At 41.8% G+C, this 19,449-nt stretch overlaps 1 protein-coding gene and 1 long non-coding RNA gene across 2 annotated transcripts in view; both read left to right on the top strand.

Annotated features, from left to right (window-relative positions):
- Positions 1-10,238, top strand: part of LOC101856323 (putative bifunctional UDP-N-acetylglucosamine transferase and deubiquitinase ALG13) — a 14,304-nt gene extending 4,066 nt beyond the window's left edge. The window contains exons 4-7 of the mRNA XM_035968372.1: positions 995-1,041; positions 5,364-5,433; positions 6,539-6,620; positions 10,222-10,238. Of these exons, the coding sequence (XP_035824265.1) occupies positions 995-1,041; positions 5,364-5,433; positions 6,539-6,620; positions 10,222-10,238 (216 nt within the window). The remainder of the gene's footprint in view (positions 1-994; positions 1,042-5,363; positions 5,434-6,538; positions 6,621-10,221) is intronic.
- A 2,360-nt stretch (positions 10,239-12,598) lies between these two features.
- The window catches only part of LOC118477141, a 42,305-nt gene continuing 35,454 nt past the window's right edge, over positions 12,599-19,449 (top strand). The window contains exon 1 of the long non-coding RNA XR_004858258.1: positions 12,599-12,703. This is a non-coding gene — a long non-coding RNA (uncharacterized LOC118477141). The remainder of the gene's footprint in view (positions 12,704-19,449) is intronic.

The following is a 19,449-nucleotide window of genomic DNA, read 5'->3' as shown; positions in this document are numbered from 1 at the left end:
GGGAGGAGGAGGAGGAGGAGGAGGAGGAGGATTCATTCCCGCTTCCGCTGGCGTGTGAGGCAAGCACTGTGCCTCTAGACCTTATTGCGATGGGGAGATCCCATGTTCGAATCCTCAAATGAGTGCATTATAAAAATGGAAGTTGTTAGGGGACTGTACAGTCTCATAGCGCTATCCACTGGGGGACTGTCGCTGCTTTGTGCGTACAGCGGTAGGGGACTGCACTGTCCCCTTACACCTTCCTTTTAAAATAGATTGTTTGAGGTTTTATGGTTTTCTGCCCACTTGGCTCTATCCTCCTGAAGATAGATGTTACGTTGATTTGCAAGCTGCCATAACCAGTCAGTTACTTTTACAGGGACATGGACTTAAACCCTATACGTACATAGGTTTGCAATATCATCCTTTACCATGCCATCCTTTACCCCGTGCCGTATTTTATCATACCGTAATAGTTTACTTTACCCTGCCATATTTCATTATACCATAGTATTATTCTTTGCCTTGCTATAATTCTCCGTACCGTAATATTATGTTTTATCATGCCATATTTTATCATACCGTAATATTATGTTTTATCATGCCATATTTTATCATACCGTAATATTATGTTTATCATGCCATATTTCATCATACCGTAATATTATGTTTTATCATGCCATATTTTATCATACCGTAATATTATGTTTTATCATGCCATATTTTATCATACTGATTCATACCGTTCTATTATACTTTACCATGCTATGTTTCATCCTACCATAATATTATGATACTTTATCACGCCATATTTCTCCATACCGTAATATTATGTTTTATCATGCCATATTTTATCATACTGATTCATACCGTTCTATTATACTTTACCATGCTATGTTTCGTCATACCATAATATTATGATACTTTATCACGCCATATTTCATCATACCGTCATATTATACTTGACCATGACATTCATAACGTAACTCTGACACATGACGCTTTCCTTCAACAGACGAGAGCTGGCCATCTTGAGATGATCGTCATGTCTCGCATGTACAGGTACATTTTTGGACAACTTTTCGCGGGGCAAAGAATCAGTGTAGAAATACAGGGCTATGTTTTCAAATCTATTAATATCCATCACTGTCTCGTTATTTTGTAACAGATATGGAAGAACTCATGGAAGAACACTACTTGTCTTCATTTTATCCCCATTTGACATCCATCATTATTTTTAACTTTCTTGTGACCGTAGGTAAACAATGAAACTGCCTTACAAACGATTAGTATGTTGCTACTCTTATCATCCTAGTGGTCACCGTTTTCTTCTGATTTTATTTTTGGGGGGAGGAGGGGATCTTTTTTCTCATTTCGCTGTTTTCCCATTGATTTACATGGCAGATATGCATCAGTTTTTGATGAAGTTGCTGTTGGTATAAAATTTACTTTGTTTACGTTATATGTAGAGAATATTAGACACGTATGGATAGTATTGTGTGCTTTGAGCATTCATGTATGTTTCTTGGCAGAGGCGCCTGCCGTACAGTGGGCGGTTTTCGGGTGCTCTGGTGTGGTATGATCCTTTTTTCCCAGCCAAGATTTAGTTTCTTTTATCTCTTCTCCTTTTTTGTTTGTTACCCTCTTTTGTCACACCTATTCCTTGGCACTAGTATGACCTAATTGTATTGCAAGTGTCATAAAACGTACTTTAAAAAGTGATTTCAGTAGTTAACTATTGCTTTCTGGAAGAACTGTGTCCTTACTGTACGGGTGCCCCAGTTGGTGATTTTAAGGATAAATATTATGACGAACCAGCAATACAAGGAAAACATTTAAGATACTACTTAAGATCTGCAGATTAGACTGTCCGCGTTGCCATAACACCAAGAGGACTAGAGAGTTTAATGTTCTTAATCTCTCAAAGAACACAGTAACCAAAAAGGATTACATCCATTTCTAAAGATAAGAAAGACTAAAGTCATGGACAAAGACGAATGCAAAGAACAGGCCTCGACACGAATTTTTTGCCTTGACATAGAAAGAGTAAGCTGATGGTTGTTAGGCCAGTTGTATCATTCCTCACCGTAATAATAACATGGATGTGAAGCATTGGCCATCAATGTACACGATAGGATAGGATTACAGCTTTCGAAATTAAATTGTTATCGAATTCTCAGAATATCATATGGACAAAAAATGAATAATGGAAAAGTACTACGAATAAGTGTAGAAACACCAGCACCCCTTCAGAACCTTACACTAAAAGTGAACTACTTTGAGCATCTCAAACGCTTAATCACTAGAGAAACTATATTCTGGAAGCAAAAGTAGAAGCCAAGAGAGGTAGAGAGGAAGAGGGATACCTTATAGAAGATGGGAACTAGATATTGAAACTAAATGTAGAACAAAATCTCCGGCAGGCAGAGAACTACAAGAGAATGAGTGCTTTATTGTAGAAAGCTCGAGAAACAACATCCAACCACTACATGTACTAGAAAAGCTAAGAAAATGGTTGTAGGGCGAGTTATTCATGAATTAATACTACCTGTCAGAACTTGAATGATTTACTCTTTACAGGATAAAACAGTTACTATAGGTTCAATTGGAGAAGAGTAAAGCTCAATAAGGCCATTTAGCGGTTGGAACAAGCAGTCAGGGCTCCCCTTTTCAGGCCAACTTAAGAGGTTCCTTCGCCCTTTGGTGTTCTAACTTAAAGGGGTATTTAGACACTTGTTTTAGAACCTTAAACGGTTATTGGTGGGGGGGGGGGGGGGGTTGTTCATGTCTGACAAACTATCCTCAAAAGTCCATTAGGTAAATTTTTACTTTTACACCCACTCAGGGCGCACTGATATGAGGGCTAAACTGACATAATTTTTGCTTCAGAACACATGTATGGCCACTCAAACTCTTTCAAATCAATTGTTTTCAAGTAAATATCAGTCCCAATTGCCAAAACTTCATATCATGGTGAAATGCTGGGCGGCATGCTTCTCATCAAGTGAACATGCCTCGTGCTTCCTTTCATGCCAAATGATCAGTTTATTGTTCACTTTAACAGCTTTTGTGGTCAGTGAACTGTGGAGTGCTGAATTTCTTACCCAGACAAACGGCGACTGCCGTTCATGTGTGTGGGTGTGTTGACAAATCATTGACTCAGCTTCGGGAATGAGAAGGGGGGAAATAATGCTTGCCAGGCGCACAACACCTACGTTTTAACTTACTTTTTAACTTACTTTTTCCTTACAACATATTTTCCTTAAAGCGTAAACAAACCCCCGAAACGAAACTTTAAAGAGTAACGCTTACGCTCCACCAAAACGTAAAGGGGGTAATCTGCGGGTTTAATGCGCAATAATATACCGACATATTTGCGTGATGGGGAGCCCTGAAGCAGAACAGACAAGGCTCAAATAGGCCGAGGGAACAAAAAGAAGTAAGATATTCCACTGACACCTTCCAACCTCCCACTTGATAAGCAAAGATCAACGTCGGGGTCCACCAGTCATTTAAAGGCTGCACACTGCTTGTTTTGTAAGACCCAGCTGAAGATACAAATCTCCCTGAGACAGAACGCAGATGTTTTGAGATTATTCCGTCTGTAATCAATTGGTTTGTTTGTTCTGCAAACACTTGTTGCAAGAGTAAATGGTCGCTGACCTTGATTTCGGGGGTTTCCAGAAATCTTGACCTACTCCAATAGGGGGCATAACCCTACCTGTAGGAGGAAGTTTGGTTTTATTGATGTGTATCTTTGTTTGGTTATAGAGAAAACTCTCCTTGTCTTTTAAAGACACCGAACAACGGGCAAAAACTTTACCTTGGCTTTTCTCAAAACAGCATTTTTTGGGATAGCCCCCTTGTGCTTAAATGCGACCGAATAATTGTCACAATCAATGCGTATAAACTTCTTTTCGTGACAGTGAGACAGATAGAGGGCATTGATACATACACATTTGTGTTTCGTACGCTATTTTTATCTGCTTCCTTTTTTTTTGTAGTAGCTGTCATCTGCGTCTGTCTCCATGTTTTCCTGTCCTTGTCTCACCTGTTCGTGGAAAGAACTGTTACTATAATAGATCTATAACGTGGAACGAAAGTGCTCCCCAACTCTCTCTCTCTCTCTCTCTCTCTCTCTCTCTCTCTCTCTCTCTCTCTCTCTCTTTCTCTCTCTCTCTCTCTCTCTTTCTCTCTCTCTGTCTGTCTCTCTCTCATTCTTACTCTCTATGTAATTTTCTCTCCCCCCCCCCCTTTCCTTTCTTCCCTCCCTCTCTCTGTCTCCATTAAGATTTGTATAATTTACTCATTCGTTTTGTCTGTCTGTCTTTCTGTGTGTCTGTATGTGTCTGTCTGTTTGTGTCTGTCTGTCTGTCTGTTTGTCTCTCTCTCTCTCTCTCTCTCTCTCTCTCTCTCTCTCTCTCTCTCTCTCTCTCTCTCTCTCTCTCTCTCTCTCTCTTTCATGACACTGACCGGACCTTTTGCAAGCAGAGCCCTCGATCCGGGGAGTAGAGTACCGGGAAAAGAGAAAAACGACGAGTCACGAAATTAAATAATGCATGGGCGGTTGACGTGTGCTCTGGTAGTTTGCTCCTTTTTTTTCTAGCAAACATCCATCGTTCCTATCAAAGATCTATCGTGGATGGTTGGCAGGTGCCCTCGTGTGGTTTGCTCCTTCTTTCCTATCTAACATCTGTCGTCCTTATCTCACCTCCTTCTTTTTTTGTGTTTGTTACTCTCTACTATTCTTCGGCACTTATATGACCTTATTGTGTTGCAAGTGCCATAAAACTCTTACTAAAACTAGAGGAGCTATCATCCTCATCTCTACTCCTTATCTGTTTATGTTACTGTCTAGTTTCACCTTTAACCTTCGGCACTTATGTGACCTAATTGTGTTGCAAGTGCCGTAACATTCACTAAAGCAAAAACTAAAACTAAATAAGACATGGCATAACATCGAGAGGGTAGCCCGGGATAGGGAAATGTGAAGAGTGTTTGTTCGTGGCGTATTATCCTGATGCAGGGGGACAAAGACTTTGATGATGATGAAATAATGCAAAAGTTTTTCATGCGAGTGCTGATGTTTTATAACTGCTATTGCGCCTCTATGTAGGATGCTCCTCTTATTGGTGTGCAGTGTGTCTATTTGTGCACCCTCGTGTGACCAGAGTGGAAACGCGAGGCAGGGGCCGGGGGGGGGGGGGGTGTCGAAAGGGAAGGAGGAGAAGAGGAGGAGGAGGAGGAGGGAGGGAGGGAGGGGAGAGGAGAGGAGTGAAGAAAGGGGGTGGGGAGTCGATGACTGGAAATAGGTGCACATCTGCATTCAGCTGTGAATGAACCCATGATTTCCAGGTGTTTTTTTGTTTGCTTGTTTTTCCCAGGCTGGATTTTGTACTTTTCCACACACCGTCCTTGAACCACTACAGTCTCACTGACAACTTTTACAACCAAGTAAGTGTGTCCAACTGTGTGTTGAACTTAATGACATACATAATGTTCCGCTTCCCTCTCACTTCTCGCTCACCCCCCGGGGCAGTGCCGCTGACTGTAGTGTCTTTAGGCCGTTCCCAAAGGGGGGACATATCTTGTTCAAGCATAGTAGAATTGTAAATGGGCTGATTCATGTCACGCTCTTAACTGTGCCTGATCTACAATAGGGAACTGCTGCTTTTTCTCTCCTGATCCCTACTTTTGTCATTTTCCTCAACTTCTTTTGTATGTTTGTCACTCCCTTGTGACCTGCTATTTTGGGGTGCCTTTCATAGTCGAAGCAGACCTTGTGCTGTTGAAGCTTAAGAGGTGAGCAGTCTAAGTCTGATTCCCTGTAAAGACTTCTCTGTTGACACCCACCCCTTGGCGCTCCTTATGACCTTATGCAGTTGTGAGCGCCGTAAAACCCTCTAATATAAAAAAACCCACTTCTCGCTCAGTGGAACAGATGAAAGAACTTGCGTCACTTTTGTCCTAAGAGCAAACACAAATCGACATTGTTGTTACATTTTGCCTTGACGTCCATTTCTCGGTGACGAGAAAGCGAAAATCTATATTGCCTTCATCTAACCAGATATATAATTTGCACGTTTATGAAGATCCCCTTGGGAAACCTGTTTAATAATTATAACTGCATACATAAATGCACAAATTTTAATGCATTTGTAGTAGTAGCAGCAGCAGCAACAGCGGCAGGAGTAGTTGTACTTGTTGTTGTAGCTGTCGTATTCATTATTATGATCAATGATCATTTTCATCATTGTAATTGATATCAATATTTATAATTGTCTTAATTCATAATAATCTTTACTGTTATTATTACTTCTCCCACTCCCAATGACCGTCATCATTATTATTACCGTTATTGTTATTACTATTATTGTTGATGTTGTTCTTATTTTTGTTGTTGTTATTATATTTATTATTATTTATTTAAAATTTAAAAAAATTATTATTACTATTATTATTACTATTATTATTATTTAGCACCATGTGTCAATACCTGCTCTTCCATTTCCGCTGATCCATGTACCTCCTCTACCCCCCTCCCGCTGGCCCTTTTCAGGTGTTCCTGTGTTATGTCAATGACAATCACTACGATTTGGTCTACTCCAAGACTTTCCTTCAGACTGCCGCTATTTGTCAAGGTAAGTTGTCTACAGTTGTTCTCTCTCTTTCTCTCTCCTCCCCTCTCTCCTTACTTACCTCCCACTCCTTCCCTTCCTCTCCCTGCCTCTCTCTCCTCCTCTCTCTCCTCTCTCTCTCCTCTCTCTCTCCTCTCTCTCTCTCCTCTCTCTCTCTCCTCTCTCTCTCTCTCTCTCTCTCTCTCTCTCTCTCTCTCTCTCGCTTCCTTTCCCCTCTCTCTCTCTCTCTCTCTCTCTCTCTCTCTCTCTCTCTCTCTCTCTCTCCTTTTCTCTCTTCCTCTTTCGGTCTGTCTGACTCTCTGTCTGTCTGTCTGTCTGTCTGTCTGTCTGTCTGTCTGTCTGTCTGTCTCTCTGTCTGTCTGTCTGTCTGTCTCTCTGTCTGTCTGTCTGTCTGTCTGTCTGTCTGTCTGTCTGTCTGTCTGTCTGTCTGTCTGTCTCTGTCTCTCTCTCTCTGTCTCTGTCTCTCTCTCTCTGTCTCGCTCTCTGTCTCGCTGTCTCTCTCTCTTTCTCCCTCCCTCCCCCCCTCTCTCTCTCTCTCTCTCTCTCTCTCTCTTTCTCTCTCTCTCTCTCACTCACTTTCTCTCTTCCTTTTTCTTCCTTTTTCTCTTCCTTTCTCTCTTCCTCTCTCTCTCTTTTCCTTTTTTTCTCTCGCTCTCTCTCTCCCTCTTTCTCTCTTGCTCTATGTCTCTTTCTCTCTCCCCCTCTCCCTCTCTTTTTTCTCTCTCTCTTTCTTTCTCCCTTTCTCTCTCCCTCCCTTTTCTCTCTCCCCTGTTTGAATATATGTCTGAGTGCGCTTGCTGTGTGTGTTCATGTGTGTGTGTGTGTGTGTGTGTGTGTGTGTGTGTGTAAAAACTGACTGTATTTTAATTATAATTTCATGAAATTACATCGTTTTATCAGTCCAAACTTCCTGATGAGAATCGTATTATACAGAAATGTGATAGTGCAGAACAATAGGAATGTACAAATAAGAACTTGCAGAACAATAGAAATATACAGATAAGAACTTGCAAACCAATAGAGGAATAGAAATGTACAGATAAGATTGCATGGTGTAATAGTATATGGGGAGGGGGGTTCAAATGTTTCTCTGACCCCCTCTATCCATCTTTTCTGTTCTAAAAATTTTATTTTGAGTTGGCGAATAAAAAGTAGAATACATTATAAAATAACCTGAAAGTTTATTTCCCTTTTAGGGGTTAAAAAAGCCTTATTCCACAGGTGCCAATTTTATGGAAAGCTGAAAGTATCCTCCATTACCATATTAAGAATAAGAATTGTCATTGTTTTAAGTCATCATCATCATCAATGCCTTTCACCCCTGGCAGGGTATAGGCCACATACAAGCTCGTTCCATTTATCTCTATCCTGGGCCATCCTTCCTAGCTCGTTTCAAGTGAGCTTCCTCTCTCTCATGTCCCTTTCCACACATCTCGTCCATGTCTCTCGTGGCCCACTCCTGCCTCGTGCTCCCTATGGGTTCCATTGCAGTGACTGTCTTGTGATGTTTCTGCTGGGCTTTCTGAAGGTGTGTCTCATCCAACGCCACTTCCTTAGTTCTATTTCTACTTCTATATTCCTTTTTGTCCTGTCCTTTCCCATAGCTTTTCATTTCTTATTCTATCCTGCCACTTAATTCTCAGGATACTCCTCATACATCTGTTGTTGAAAATCTAGACTTTATTCAGGACTGTCTATGTTGTCTTCTTAAGTACCTTGTTAATAAATAGCAATATTATCACGCTCTATAGAAAGGGGAGCAGTGGCTACCGCTGGCACTTACTCAGGTTTTTCTTTGATGGGTTTATCTTGGGGAGGTTATTTTTGTGTTGGTTGATGCCTTCTGCTCCTCGCCCTCGTCCTCGTCCTCGTCCTCTTCCTCTTCCTCTTCTTCGTTCTTTTCCTTCTCTTCTTCGTCTTCGTCCTCTTCTTCGTCTTCGTCCTCTTCCTTCTCTTCTTCGTCTTCGTCCTCTTCCTTCTCTTCTTCGTCTTCGTCCTCTTCCTTCTCTTCTTCGTCTTCGTCCTCTTCTTCGTCCTCTTCTACGTTCTCTTCGTCCTCTTCTTTGTCCTCCTCCTGCTTCATATTCCTTTTTCTCCTGCTCCTCCTCCACATCTTCTTGTTTTTCTTTTCCTTCTTATTCTCTTGTCTTTCTTTACTTCCTTTCTGCTATCCTCACCTCTGCCACCCCTCCCTGCCCCTCCCCCATTACAGTAAAGTGCAGGCTGACACTAAATAGGTTCTTGTAGTTGTTGATGTTATATATTATATAGAGAAGTGATAGTGATACAAAGAGAGCCAAACTTAGATTTGGCCTTTTTAAAATCAATTTCTATCAACCATATTATTGTGGGATGGTGGATACTACATCCCCCCCCCCCCCCATAATCAACACCCCACCCCACCTAATGGATCCTGAGTCGATACTATTTGATTTTGTATGGAGTGATACGTATCGTGGTGCTCTGCATGCCGGTTCGCTGATTTTCCCGGATAGATTGGCTTGGTGAGCGGATGAGAAAACAGGAACAGATGGGGTCAGAGAAAACAATGAATTGTTGTTGGGTGGAAAAAATAGCGGATGGTTGTCGGCAGATTAGTTGTGACAGTTTTACGTTCCCGACAACGCTATTTAAATAATTAAGATGAGAACTGTTTACATCCATAATAATTTTATTTATAGCACATAGCTATGCTTTGTAGCATGCTCTTTGCGTTTTACACTTATTATGACCCCAGCTGACCCCAGAACAGTCAGAAACATTCTCGACTCGCACCTGCCTCTTTGTGAATAAAGTTACTCTTTCCAGTGTGTATTTAACATGATTGATTTTGATCTCGTCTCTGCCAATGAAATACGAGGACGTAAAGAGGGTGTTCTATTTCTCTACTGCTCTTCTGTTTCATCTGTCTGTTCGTTTTGCTTTACCTTGTCACTAAATTACCTTTATTGTGTCGATGAGCTTCTTGTTATTAAAACTGAAGTTTAAGAAGAAGCTGTTCAGGTCATTTTAAATCGTCCTAAAAGGATGAAAAAATTTGAGTAAATCTATTTTCTCTCTTTAGACGGTATAGCAAAGCAACCATACTGCCACCTGGATGTCCTACTAAATCCATTGTTATTCTTGAAACCGCACGTGCATAGTTTCCCACAACGCACATGTTTACTACTTTGTCATAGCGGCGACGCTTTTTCCCAGTACCTGTCGTTACAAAATGTGACACAAAATGATAATAGCAAATACAATATGTGCGGATGCCCTCCTGCCAAAAGTGCAATATTGTCACCTCTCGCAAGTAGCTGCACTGTTTGCGCTCTTATTCAGTCGTCCCCAACACAATACATACTATATTTCTGTCCGTCGTTTTACTTTTTTTTTATGGCGTGTTGAGAGTCTTTCGATCGTGTCTTCAGCTATTTAGATCTAGATATCGTTTGCGATTGTGATGAAAATAATGTCATGCAAGGGACAGTGGGGCACTTTGTGCCTTTTGTCGCAACAAATCCAGGCAGGTGGATGCGTGGATATATTATTAGGACCTATTGTTGACTATTGTTTGTTCGGGTAGGATGTGGGAGTGTGAACCATTGTTCTCCGTTTTCAGGTAGGCCTATTGATTGAGTCTGAGAATTTTAGGGGGAGTACATGATAGTCTTTTTTCCTTCTTATTTTTATTGGTAATGATAATTGTAGCTTTGGTGTTTGTTTGCGATGGGTTGGGGGGGCGGTTGGGGTCTTTCTTATTAAATAACGTTACCCCCACCCCTTTATATTTTGTTTTGTTTTTGTTTTAGTAAGGTTTTACGGCGCTCGCAACTGCTTAAGGTCATATGAGCGCTCCTTCTATGTGATTTATCTTATAGCTTTTTCACTTTCGTCTGATCCCGGTTTAAACCAGATACAATGAAATCGCGGGTGGTTGGCGGGTGCTCTGGTGTGGTCTACTTCTTCTTTACTATCTAGCATCTATCGTCCTTATCTCTCCTCCTTTTTTTTGTTTGTTACTCTCTTGTAACACTTCTAATCTTCGGCACTTATATGACCGTATTGTGTTACAAGTGCCGTAAAACTTTTAGTAAAACTAAAAATGAAATCGCTCTGTTTAATCTTCTTGGATCTTTTGCATACGGATCTCAAAGTTGGATGACCCACAGAATCTAAAAGCCCGTTAATTAAAGTCACACGTTTTCTTTGATGTTAACCTAAAGCAGGTCAGAAAAATAACAGAGGATTTACAGTAAATTACAGCATACACCCCTAAACATATAAAAGTTGACATATTATTTCCATCAACACACACTCTAAAATACGCCCAAGTAACACGATTAAAGAGTGGGTGAGTAATTTTCGAGACTCACGTGGAGACTTCTATACTGAAATCTACAAGCTTACACTGAAGTGAGGGGGCAGGATGGTGTCGGTATCTCGAAATGAGCAATTTGCACGCAATGTTACTGTAAGTCTTTCATTGTTGTGATCCTGTGAATGCCCCTAAAGAGAAAAAAATATTTATTACTGGATCAAAATTTTTTGAAAAAATATTTGTTTGGTCGTTTGCCTGTGGAAGAGTGGTGCATAGTTTCGTGGGCATAGGTAAATTAATAAATGAGTATCAATTTTTTTGAGCTGTCAGACGAAAGTGAACACACTATAATATAGACTATACGATTAATTATAAAGTGTTTGAATTAGGTCATAGAATGGCCTGCTGTTGTGTTGTCCCCAGTGTCTGTTGTGAAGCACGCCGAAGACGCTGGTTTGATTCCCGCGTGGAAAGATATTTAAGGAACGTGGGGTGGTTGGCGGGTGCTCTGGTGTGATTTGCTCCTTCTTTCCTATCAAACATCTGTCGTCCTTATGTCTCCTCCTTTTTGTGTATGTTACTCTCTTGTAACACCTATTTATTCTTCGGCACTTATTTGACCTTATTGTGTGCCATAAAATTCTTACTAAAACTAAAACTAAAACTATTTTAGGAACACCTTTGTCATTCCGGGATGCCATTTACTGCAGTCTAGATTGGCCCTGGCAGACATGTTAACAACAGCCCGCCTCCTAAGTGGTTTTACCTGTTTCAGTAAGGTTCTAAAATATCACAGTTATGAATAGTTTTCAGAAGCAACTAATTTCAACGTATAGTCTGAAGTTTTACGGGTCAAGCAGGTTGGAGATCAGGCCTGCAATTTATGCTAAAGGATGTCGTTGACACGACTATAGGTTGGTTGGCCAGTGGGTCTATTATTTATCAAAACAAGACCACCCAGCTTTGAAACAGGGCTCTGCATGGCGACAAGCAATGACTTACAATTCAGAAACTGGCATCTCCCTCTCTCGCTCTCTCTCTCTCTCTCTCTCTCTTTCGTTCTATCTCTCTCTCTCTCTCTCTCTCTCTCTCTCTCTCTCTCTCTCTCTCTCTCTCTCTCTCTCTCATTCTCATGTCTTCGATTAGTGCATAAAGCACGTACATACTCAACGATTTCGTGCCCATGGAGTTATCTTGACTTCTCTGAAAGTGATTGGTAGAGGGTACGAGTAGATATTTCTGGGTTTTTTCCCTTCTATTGATTTTATCTTATTTTTCCGGGTACCGGTACATAAATGGCTCTTACCGTTATCATGTACGTGGGTGGTCGGCTGGCGCTCTGATGTGGTTTGCTTCTTCTTTCCTATCAAATATCCATCGTCCATATCTCTCCTCGTTCTTTTCTTTGTAATGTACATTTGTGTTTCTCTCCTTTCACTGCATTCTTTCTTTCAGTCTGTCTTACCTGAATGACTAAATGACCACTGCTGTGTCGACGTGCTTCTAATGCCGAAACAAAAAATCAAACTTTAATAACACCTCTAATACCCGGCACTTGCATATCCAATTTTGTTGGAAGAGCTGTAAGACTCTTAGTAAAACAAAACTAAAAATGTCCATGCGCATGAGTTTACACAACCTAAACTTCTAATACTTTCTTTGTTTCAGCTATCGTGTACGAGCTGCTGTATGACCAAGTGTTCGGCCTCAAGTCGGAGTTGGAGGAGGCCGTTATTTTCCTGGAACTGCAGAAGCCTTTGAGCAGGGACTCGGGCTGTCTGGAGTAAGTTTTCTTATTTTACGACCTTTTGAGTAAGCTTTCTTGTACTATTTTAGTAAGTTCCTTATTTTACTCTAATACTTTTATCTGAAATTAAAGCCAGACTTTTTATATAACCTATCAGTTTGATAGGACCGGCGTCTATAGTGAAGTGGTTTGGCGCTTTGCTATTGTCCCAGGAGACCTGAGTTCGATTCCTGAGTGGGGAATTTAAAAAAATGAGTATTTCGTTCTTTCTGCGGAGATGTATCCCTCTCAGCTTGGGTTGGCCTGACCAGGCAGGGGCGAAAGTCTGCCTCCAAATTGATCTAAAACTTGTCGACCAGGGCGTAAAAACACCTGTATTAAAAAAAAACAAGTTTTAACCCTGACGAAGTTTGTTAGTACGTATTTTTTTTTGGGTATAAGGTATCTCATTCAGCCCGGGTTGGCCTTGACGCGTGATCGAAATTGTGTCGAGGATAGCAAAACACATGCATACCTAATGTTTAATAGGTTATTTGTTTTTGAGGTTTCTTTGGGGAGGGGTGTCATCTTGTTGTTTATCAGACTAGCATTTGTCATTGTATGACGCGGTTCCTCTTTCAAGTTCTAATTTTTTTATTTTTTTTTTGGGGGGGTTCATATTTCATTTACAACTGACCGTTTTTTTCTCCTGTTCTCTATGTATAGAATAAGTACTTTAGTGCTTTTGATATTCTTCCACTGGGCCCGGTTTGGTCCTGATAGGCATGGTCAAAGCAGCCCATCACACGTTATGATCTAAATCAGTGCTTGCCTACCTGAGCGGTGATTTTGGAGGGCGCTTGGGGGTTGACTCGGGTACACTCGGGTAGTGACAGGGATTATTTAATGCCCCGCTTGGAAATACTTGTATGTGGGCGGTAATAACAATGTGAGCCATCTACAGATAGCAAAGTGGACGCTGGTAAAAAGAAAAGGTTGAAAAGCATTGACCCCAATGGTTTCGATAAAAACGTAGAACATAAACAAGTGGGTGTGGGTGCTTGGCGGGTGGTCTAATGTGATCTACTCCTTCTTTCCTGTTGAAAATCTGTCGTCCTCATCTCTCCTTGTTCATGTTTATTACTCTCGTAACACCTTTAATCTTCGATACTTATATGACCTAATTGTGTTGCAAGTGCCGTAAAATTCTAACATGGACACCCCCCCCCCTCCATGAATAATCAGTTTCTTTACTCGAAACGGTTACATTCGATCTGAAAGAAAAAGTTGGTGTTTTTTTTTTTCCTGTGGGTGAAGTAAATACAATAACAGAAGGAATCCCCTCTGTGGCTCGGGCATTTTTTTAATGTCCAAGCTGTTTCCGTCTTGCACTGGACGCAGTAGGACTAGACCGTGGCTCGGAGAACCACCCGTGGTCCATAGGCCGCAGATGTTGACCACTGGTAGTATTTTGTATTGTTTAGCTTTTGGAAGTATTTTACTGCGCTGACAACTGCGTAAGGCTATATATGAGCGCGCACCGGGAGTGTGATGCCTCTGCAGTATTTCCTGGTGGGGGTTTGGGCATCATGCTGGTTGCTAGAAGAGTGAGAGGGGGGGGAGGTGAGCAGTGGTAGGTCTTACTTCTCTTTGTCGTTCCCTGGTCCAGTGAGGTTTGCTTCTTCTTTCCTATCAAACATCTGTTGTCGTGTATTGCTCCTCCTTCTTTGTGCGCTGCTCTCTGATAATATCTTCAGCACTTATATGCCCTATTTATTTTACAAGTGCCATACAGTTCTAACTTATACTCAAAACTTTTCGTTCCTCCGTTGTCTGTCGGTCTTATTATTTTCCGTAAATACGATGGCTGTTATTGTAGCGTTGCTCTTTTCGAACCAAAATTTTGAGTGAGATGAAGTTTCGTCATATGGTCGCTTTTAAGCACTAGGTTTAAGCACGGTTTTGGGAAAATCGAAAGCTAAGTTTTTGCTGCTTGTTCAGTTTCTTTAAATGTAGAAGACAAGGATGGTTTTCTCTATAACAAAACAAATGTACCCACAAATGAAACCAAACTTCTCCTATAGGTAGGACAATGCCCACTGTTGGTGTAGCACCAGATTTCTGGAAACCCCCGAAATTTGGGTTAGCCCGTTTGTCCTTAAAAGCGACCATATGTAAACTGATTTTGGATAACAGAAGAGCATTTAGAGATATCGGGTCCTACGTTAGCTCTGTTGGTATCACGCTAAATTATGGAGTGGATGGCCCTGCCCTGGTTCGAATCCCATATTAGGCGTTCTTGAACACGGGTCGTTTTATCGAGTTTTCAAGCCTCTCGACCCATTTGGCTCGGTCCTCTCCGAGACGGATGTTTTAGTTTGGAGATACTGTGCTAATATTGTTGGCAGGGGCGATAAACCCCCTTTCACTTACATTTTTAGGAAATCCGTTTTCACAGTATGCCAGTTTTTTTCTCACTTTCTGTCTCGTCTTATTCGGCCTTTCTATTCTGCCCCCCCCCCCCTTCTCTCTCTCTCTCTCTCTCTCTCTCTCTCTCTCTCTCTCTCTCTCTCTCTCTCTTCTCTCTCATCTCTCTCTCTTCTCTCTCTCTCTCTCTCTCTCTCTCTCTCTCTCTCTCTCTCTCTCTCTCTCTCTCTCTTTTCCTCCCTTTTTCTCTGTCTCGTCCTCTCTCTCACACGCTCCTCCCTAATCTCCCTAAACACACATGAACACACACACAAACAAACAAACACATGAAATAATAATATGTATATATTATATTATTATTATTTATTTTTGTTCACTCTTATTACTATTTATATAATATATGTATATTATAAAACATACACAAAGACACTCAGATACAGATGCAAACTTAAGCACATAATTATACACACCAACACAAATGAACATCCCAAAACACACACACAAACATACACACACACACACACACACACACACACACACACACACACACACACACACACACACACACACACACACACACACACACTCTTCTTTTGTCTTTCTCTGTCTGTCTGTCTGTCTGTCTGTCTGTCTGTCTGTCTGTCTGTCTGTCTGTCTGTCTGTCTGTCTGTCTGTCTGTCTGTCTGTCTGTCTGTCTGTCTGTTTTTATATGTGTGTGTGTCTTTCCTTTACTTACTTTCTACTGACGCAGAGCCCGTCGAGTTTATAACAATAACGGTTTCTGACGAGCTGGGCGTTGACGCTGTTGAAAGACGTTTGACCCCGCGGTTTTTCTGTGGGTGGGGCGTGACGGTAACGCTTTCTGTCAAAATCCTGGCGTTGCCCTGCTTCAATTGAAAAAAAAAAAAAAGAATTATTGCATCGTGGTAAAATCAGGCGCTCGTCAATATAATTAAATATTATAATTATGAACACCTTATGTGTCTTTAAAAACAAAAGTATGTATCAATTGTACTGGAAAAGGTTGTTGAAAAGCATAAAAGAAATGTGAATTTGCAGTTTCACTGGACACTCAAGCTGTGGAAGTCAACAAACCATGACGCGATTTTTCCACTGATTTCACTTCTGATACTAGGCGACCCCCACCACCTTCAATAGCGGATATCTCGACTTCTTTTTCAAGATTGTTGATCAAAAGCAAGGGAAATGAACTGACGTAAAGAATATGTTATCAATAACTTCATAGGCCAAAAATTAAAGAAGGCCTGATTCCATCGTGTCGTGATTTGAATGGGGTGTTTCTATCGTATGATGTTGGGGATACTCAGAGGTGTCTCAGGATACCCTGATTTCTAAATTTGCCGGCATATTGTGCTGCATGTAAGAATAATAATTAAACAAGACGAATGAGAAAAAAAAATTATTAGTAAATTTTAAATCTCCGCGCGTGGGTTTCCGCGGAGTCCAGAAAGGTATTATTTATTTTCAGCCTGTTGGCAGCTCTGGAAGCTAGTCCAGTGGCAGTTACATAAAAAACTGCTACGAACTGAATTTGATACTGTTGAAACGAATTTAAGATTCATAGGGGGCTCTCGTGGCCTAGAGGTTAAGGTGTTGGCCCCTCATTCAAAGGTCCCGGGTTCGAACCGGGAAGCGACCAATAAATTTTCTTCTCTAAAATTGTCTCCTTTCACCTCCTTTCCTGCTCTCTAGCAATGTTCTGTTGTCTGCTTTCATTTCCACTTTCTGCCCCCACCCCCTCACCTCCTTTGCCCCTCCTCTGGGCTCCTGACTCTTTCTGCAGCCTTTCTACTGCTACTCCCTGGCTCCTCCTTACTGCTGTCTTTCTGCCACACCCCTGATCTTCTGGTAGGAAAGATCTACACCTAGCCTTCTCGGACAAGGGCGAAAAATCTCGGAGGGCCCGTGTGCAAGTTGCGCACGTTAAAGATCCCTTGGTGGTCTAAAATCGATAAAAGTAGGCTTCGGCCGCCACCCGGGCAAAATTCAAAATTTCCTACCAACTGAAAATATTAGGTGTGTCCCGCGCGCTCATATGACCAATGCAGTTGCGAGCGCCGTAAAACACTTTACAAAAACAAAAACAAATAAGATTCATAGATGATTTAAAAGCGCCGTTAGCTCAGTTTGTATTGTGCTGGGCCGAGGTATGGATGACCCGAGTTGGAAACCCACTTGGAGTGTACTTGAACTTCGATTGTTGAGGGAAATTTCCTAACCTCTCAGCTCTTGCCACTTCGGTATAGCGGTTATGCGCTTTGCGATGGCACACAGAAAACTCGATTTCGATTCCCGTGTATGGAGGTGTTTTTTTTAAATCTCAGTCTTTCTACTGGCGTGTTGTATCCTTCTCAGTCCAGATTGACCCTGACAGGCATGGTCAAAGATTGCCTCCTTTGTTTGTTTTGTTTTTTTGTAAAGTGTTTTACGGCGCTCGCAACTGCATAGGTCATATGAGCGCGCGGGACACTCCTAATATTTTCAGTTGGTAGGAAATTTTGAATTTTGCCCGGGTGGCGGCCGAAGCCTACTCTTATCGATTTTAGACCACCAAGGGATCTTTAACGTGCGCAACTTGCACACGGGCCCTCCGAGAATTTTCGCCCTTGTCCGAGAAGGCTAGGTGTAGATCTTTCCTACCAGAAGATCAGGGGTGTGGCAGAAAGACAGCAGTAAGGAGGAGCCAAGGAGTAGCAGTAGAAAGGCTGCAGAAAGAGTCAGGAGCCCAGAGGAGGGGGCAAAGGAGGTGAAGGGGTGGGGGGCAGAAAGAGGAAACGAAAGCAGACGACAGAACATTGCTAGAGAGTAGGAAAGGAGGTGAAAGGAGACACATTTTGAGAAGAAAAGTTTTTGGTCGCTACCCGGATTCGAACCCGGGACCTTTGAATGAGAGGCCAACACCTTAACCTCTAGGCCACGAGAGCCCCGATTGCCTCCTAAAATATGTAAAGTGTGTCGATTGGGGTGTAAAACACCTACATTTTAAGATATGTCCGCCTTGTTTGCTGTTTTATTGGGGTGGACGTTGAATTTGTAGGACCAACTTTTCAATAACCCGTGTTGAAAAAAAGGCATTAAACCCATACCTTGCCAATATACAGTTGTAGGCCAAATATGCTGAACGGTCGTTTCTTCTATGGATGGAATCCAGTATAATTCAGTAGGTAGTAAGGAAGCCGGATGCTGTTAAAACGTCCAAGTTTTAGTGGTTTCTTTCAGAATATCCGGGATAGGGAGGTTAACTATTGGGAAGACGTCTTGTAAATGTTTCCGTTTAACTATTTGGAAGACTCCTTGTAAATGTTTCTTTTTTTTTTTTACCATCAAAATGGAAACACGATCTGAACTATAATTCATGAGTTTGCGATTCAAGTAGCGGTTCTATTGGTAAGTGCTGTTATAACCCTTGTCTTTGTCGTTGCTCTTCCGCTAGGAAAATCCCCTTATATGTACTGTGAAGAGGGAACTTTGCCAAACGTTATGCCGTTTCGGTCGATCTGACTCCTATTGATACAATTTCTTAGCTCTGTATGCTCTAAGAGATCTTTGTACTTGATTATACTGAGGTTCTTTCATTTTTTTTACCACCCTCTGGTACTGAAAGGATTGTCACATGATTGTGGGGGGGGGGGGGAGGGGGGGGATTGGTGGATGCTCTTTCTGCTTCCTTCTTTAGTTACGAGCCATACGTGTTCGTAAGGAAATGTGAGAAATACTTAAGGCAGTATCATTAATCTAGGAGCCCTCCGTTAGCGCAGTTGGTATAGTGTTGGACTGCGGATCGGATCTGTCCGTAGTTCGAATCCTAAACTGTGTGTTCCTAAAATCGAGCAGTTTAATTGCGTTTTTAAGGCTATCTACCCATGTGGCTTTGCCTTATCCGAGATGATAGTTAAACCTAGTGGTTAGGCTACCGGACCCGTAATCGTAAGATGATTGCGGGTTCGGGGATTCGAGCTTTAGCTCGGTCCGAAGTTGTGTCTTTCGGAAAAATCACTTTACACACATTTCCTGTTTGCTCTGTCCTTCGGAAATGGACTTTTAAATCGGAGGTCCCGCCTCTGAAACAACCAAATTGTGTTGATAGGGGCTTCAAACCTAAATCATTTCACCATTTCTCTTCCTTCCCATCCTTCCTCTTCCTCTTTTCACCTACACTCTCTCTTTCTTTCTCTCTCTCTCTCTTACTCTTATCTTTCCCTCTCTTACTCTTATCTCTTCTCTCTCTCTCTGTCTCTGTTCCTGTCTCTGTCTGTCTTTATCCCCCCCTCTCTCTCTCTCTCTCTCTCTCTCTCTCTCTCTCTCTCTGTCTGTGTGTGTGTGTGTGTGTGTGTGTGTGTGTGTGTGTGCGGTGT

The sequence above is a fragment of the Aplysia californica genome, unplaced genomic scaffold (genome assembly GCF_000002075.1).
Source record: "Aplysia californica isolate F4 #8 unplaced genomic scaffold, AplCal3.0 scaffold00054, whole genome shotgun sequence".
NCBI lineage: Eukaryota > Metazoa > Mollusca > Gastropoda > Aplysiida > Aplysiidae > Aplysia > Aplysia californica.
The sequence above is the reverse complement of the archived record's forward strand: the minus strand, read 5'-3'. Positions and strand labels throughout refer to the sequence as shown.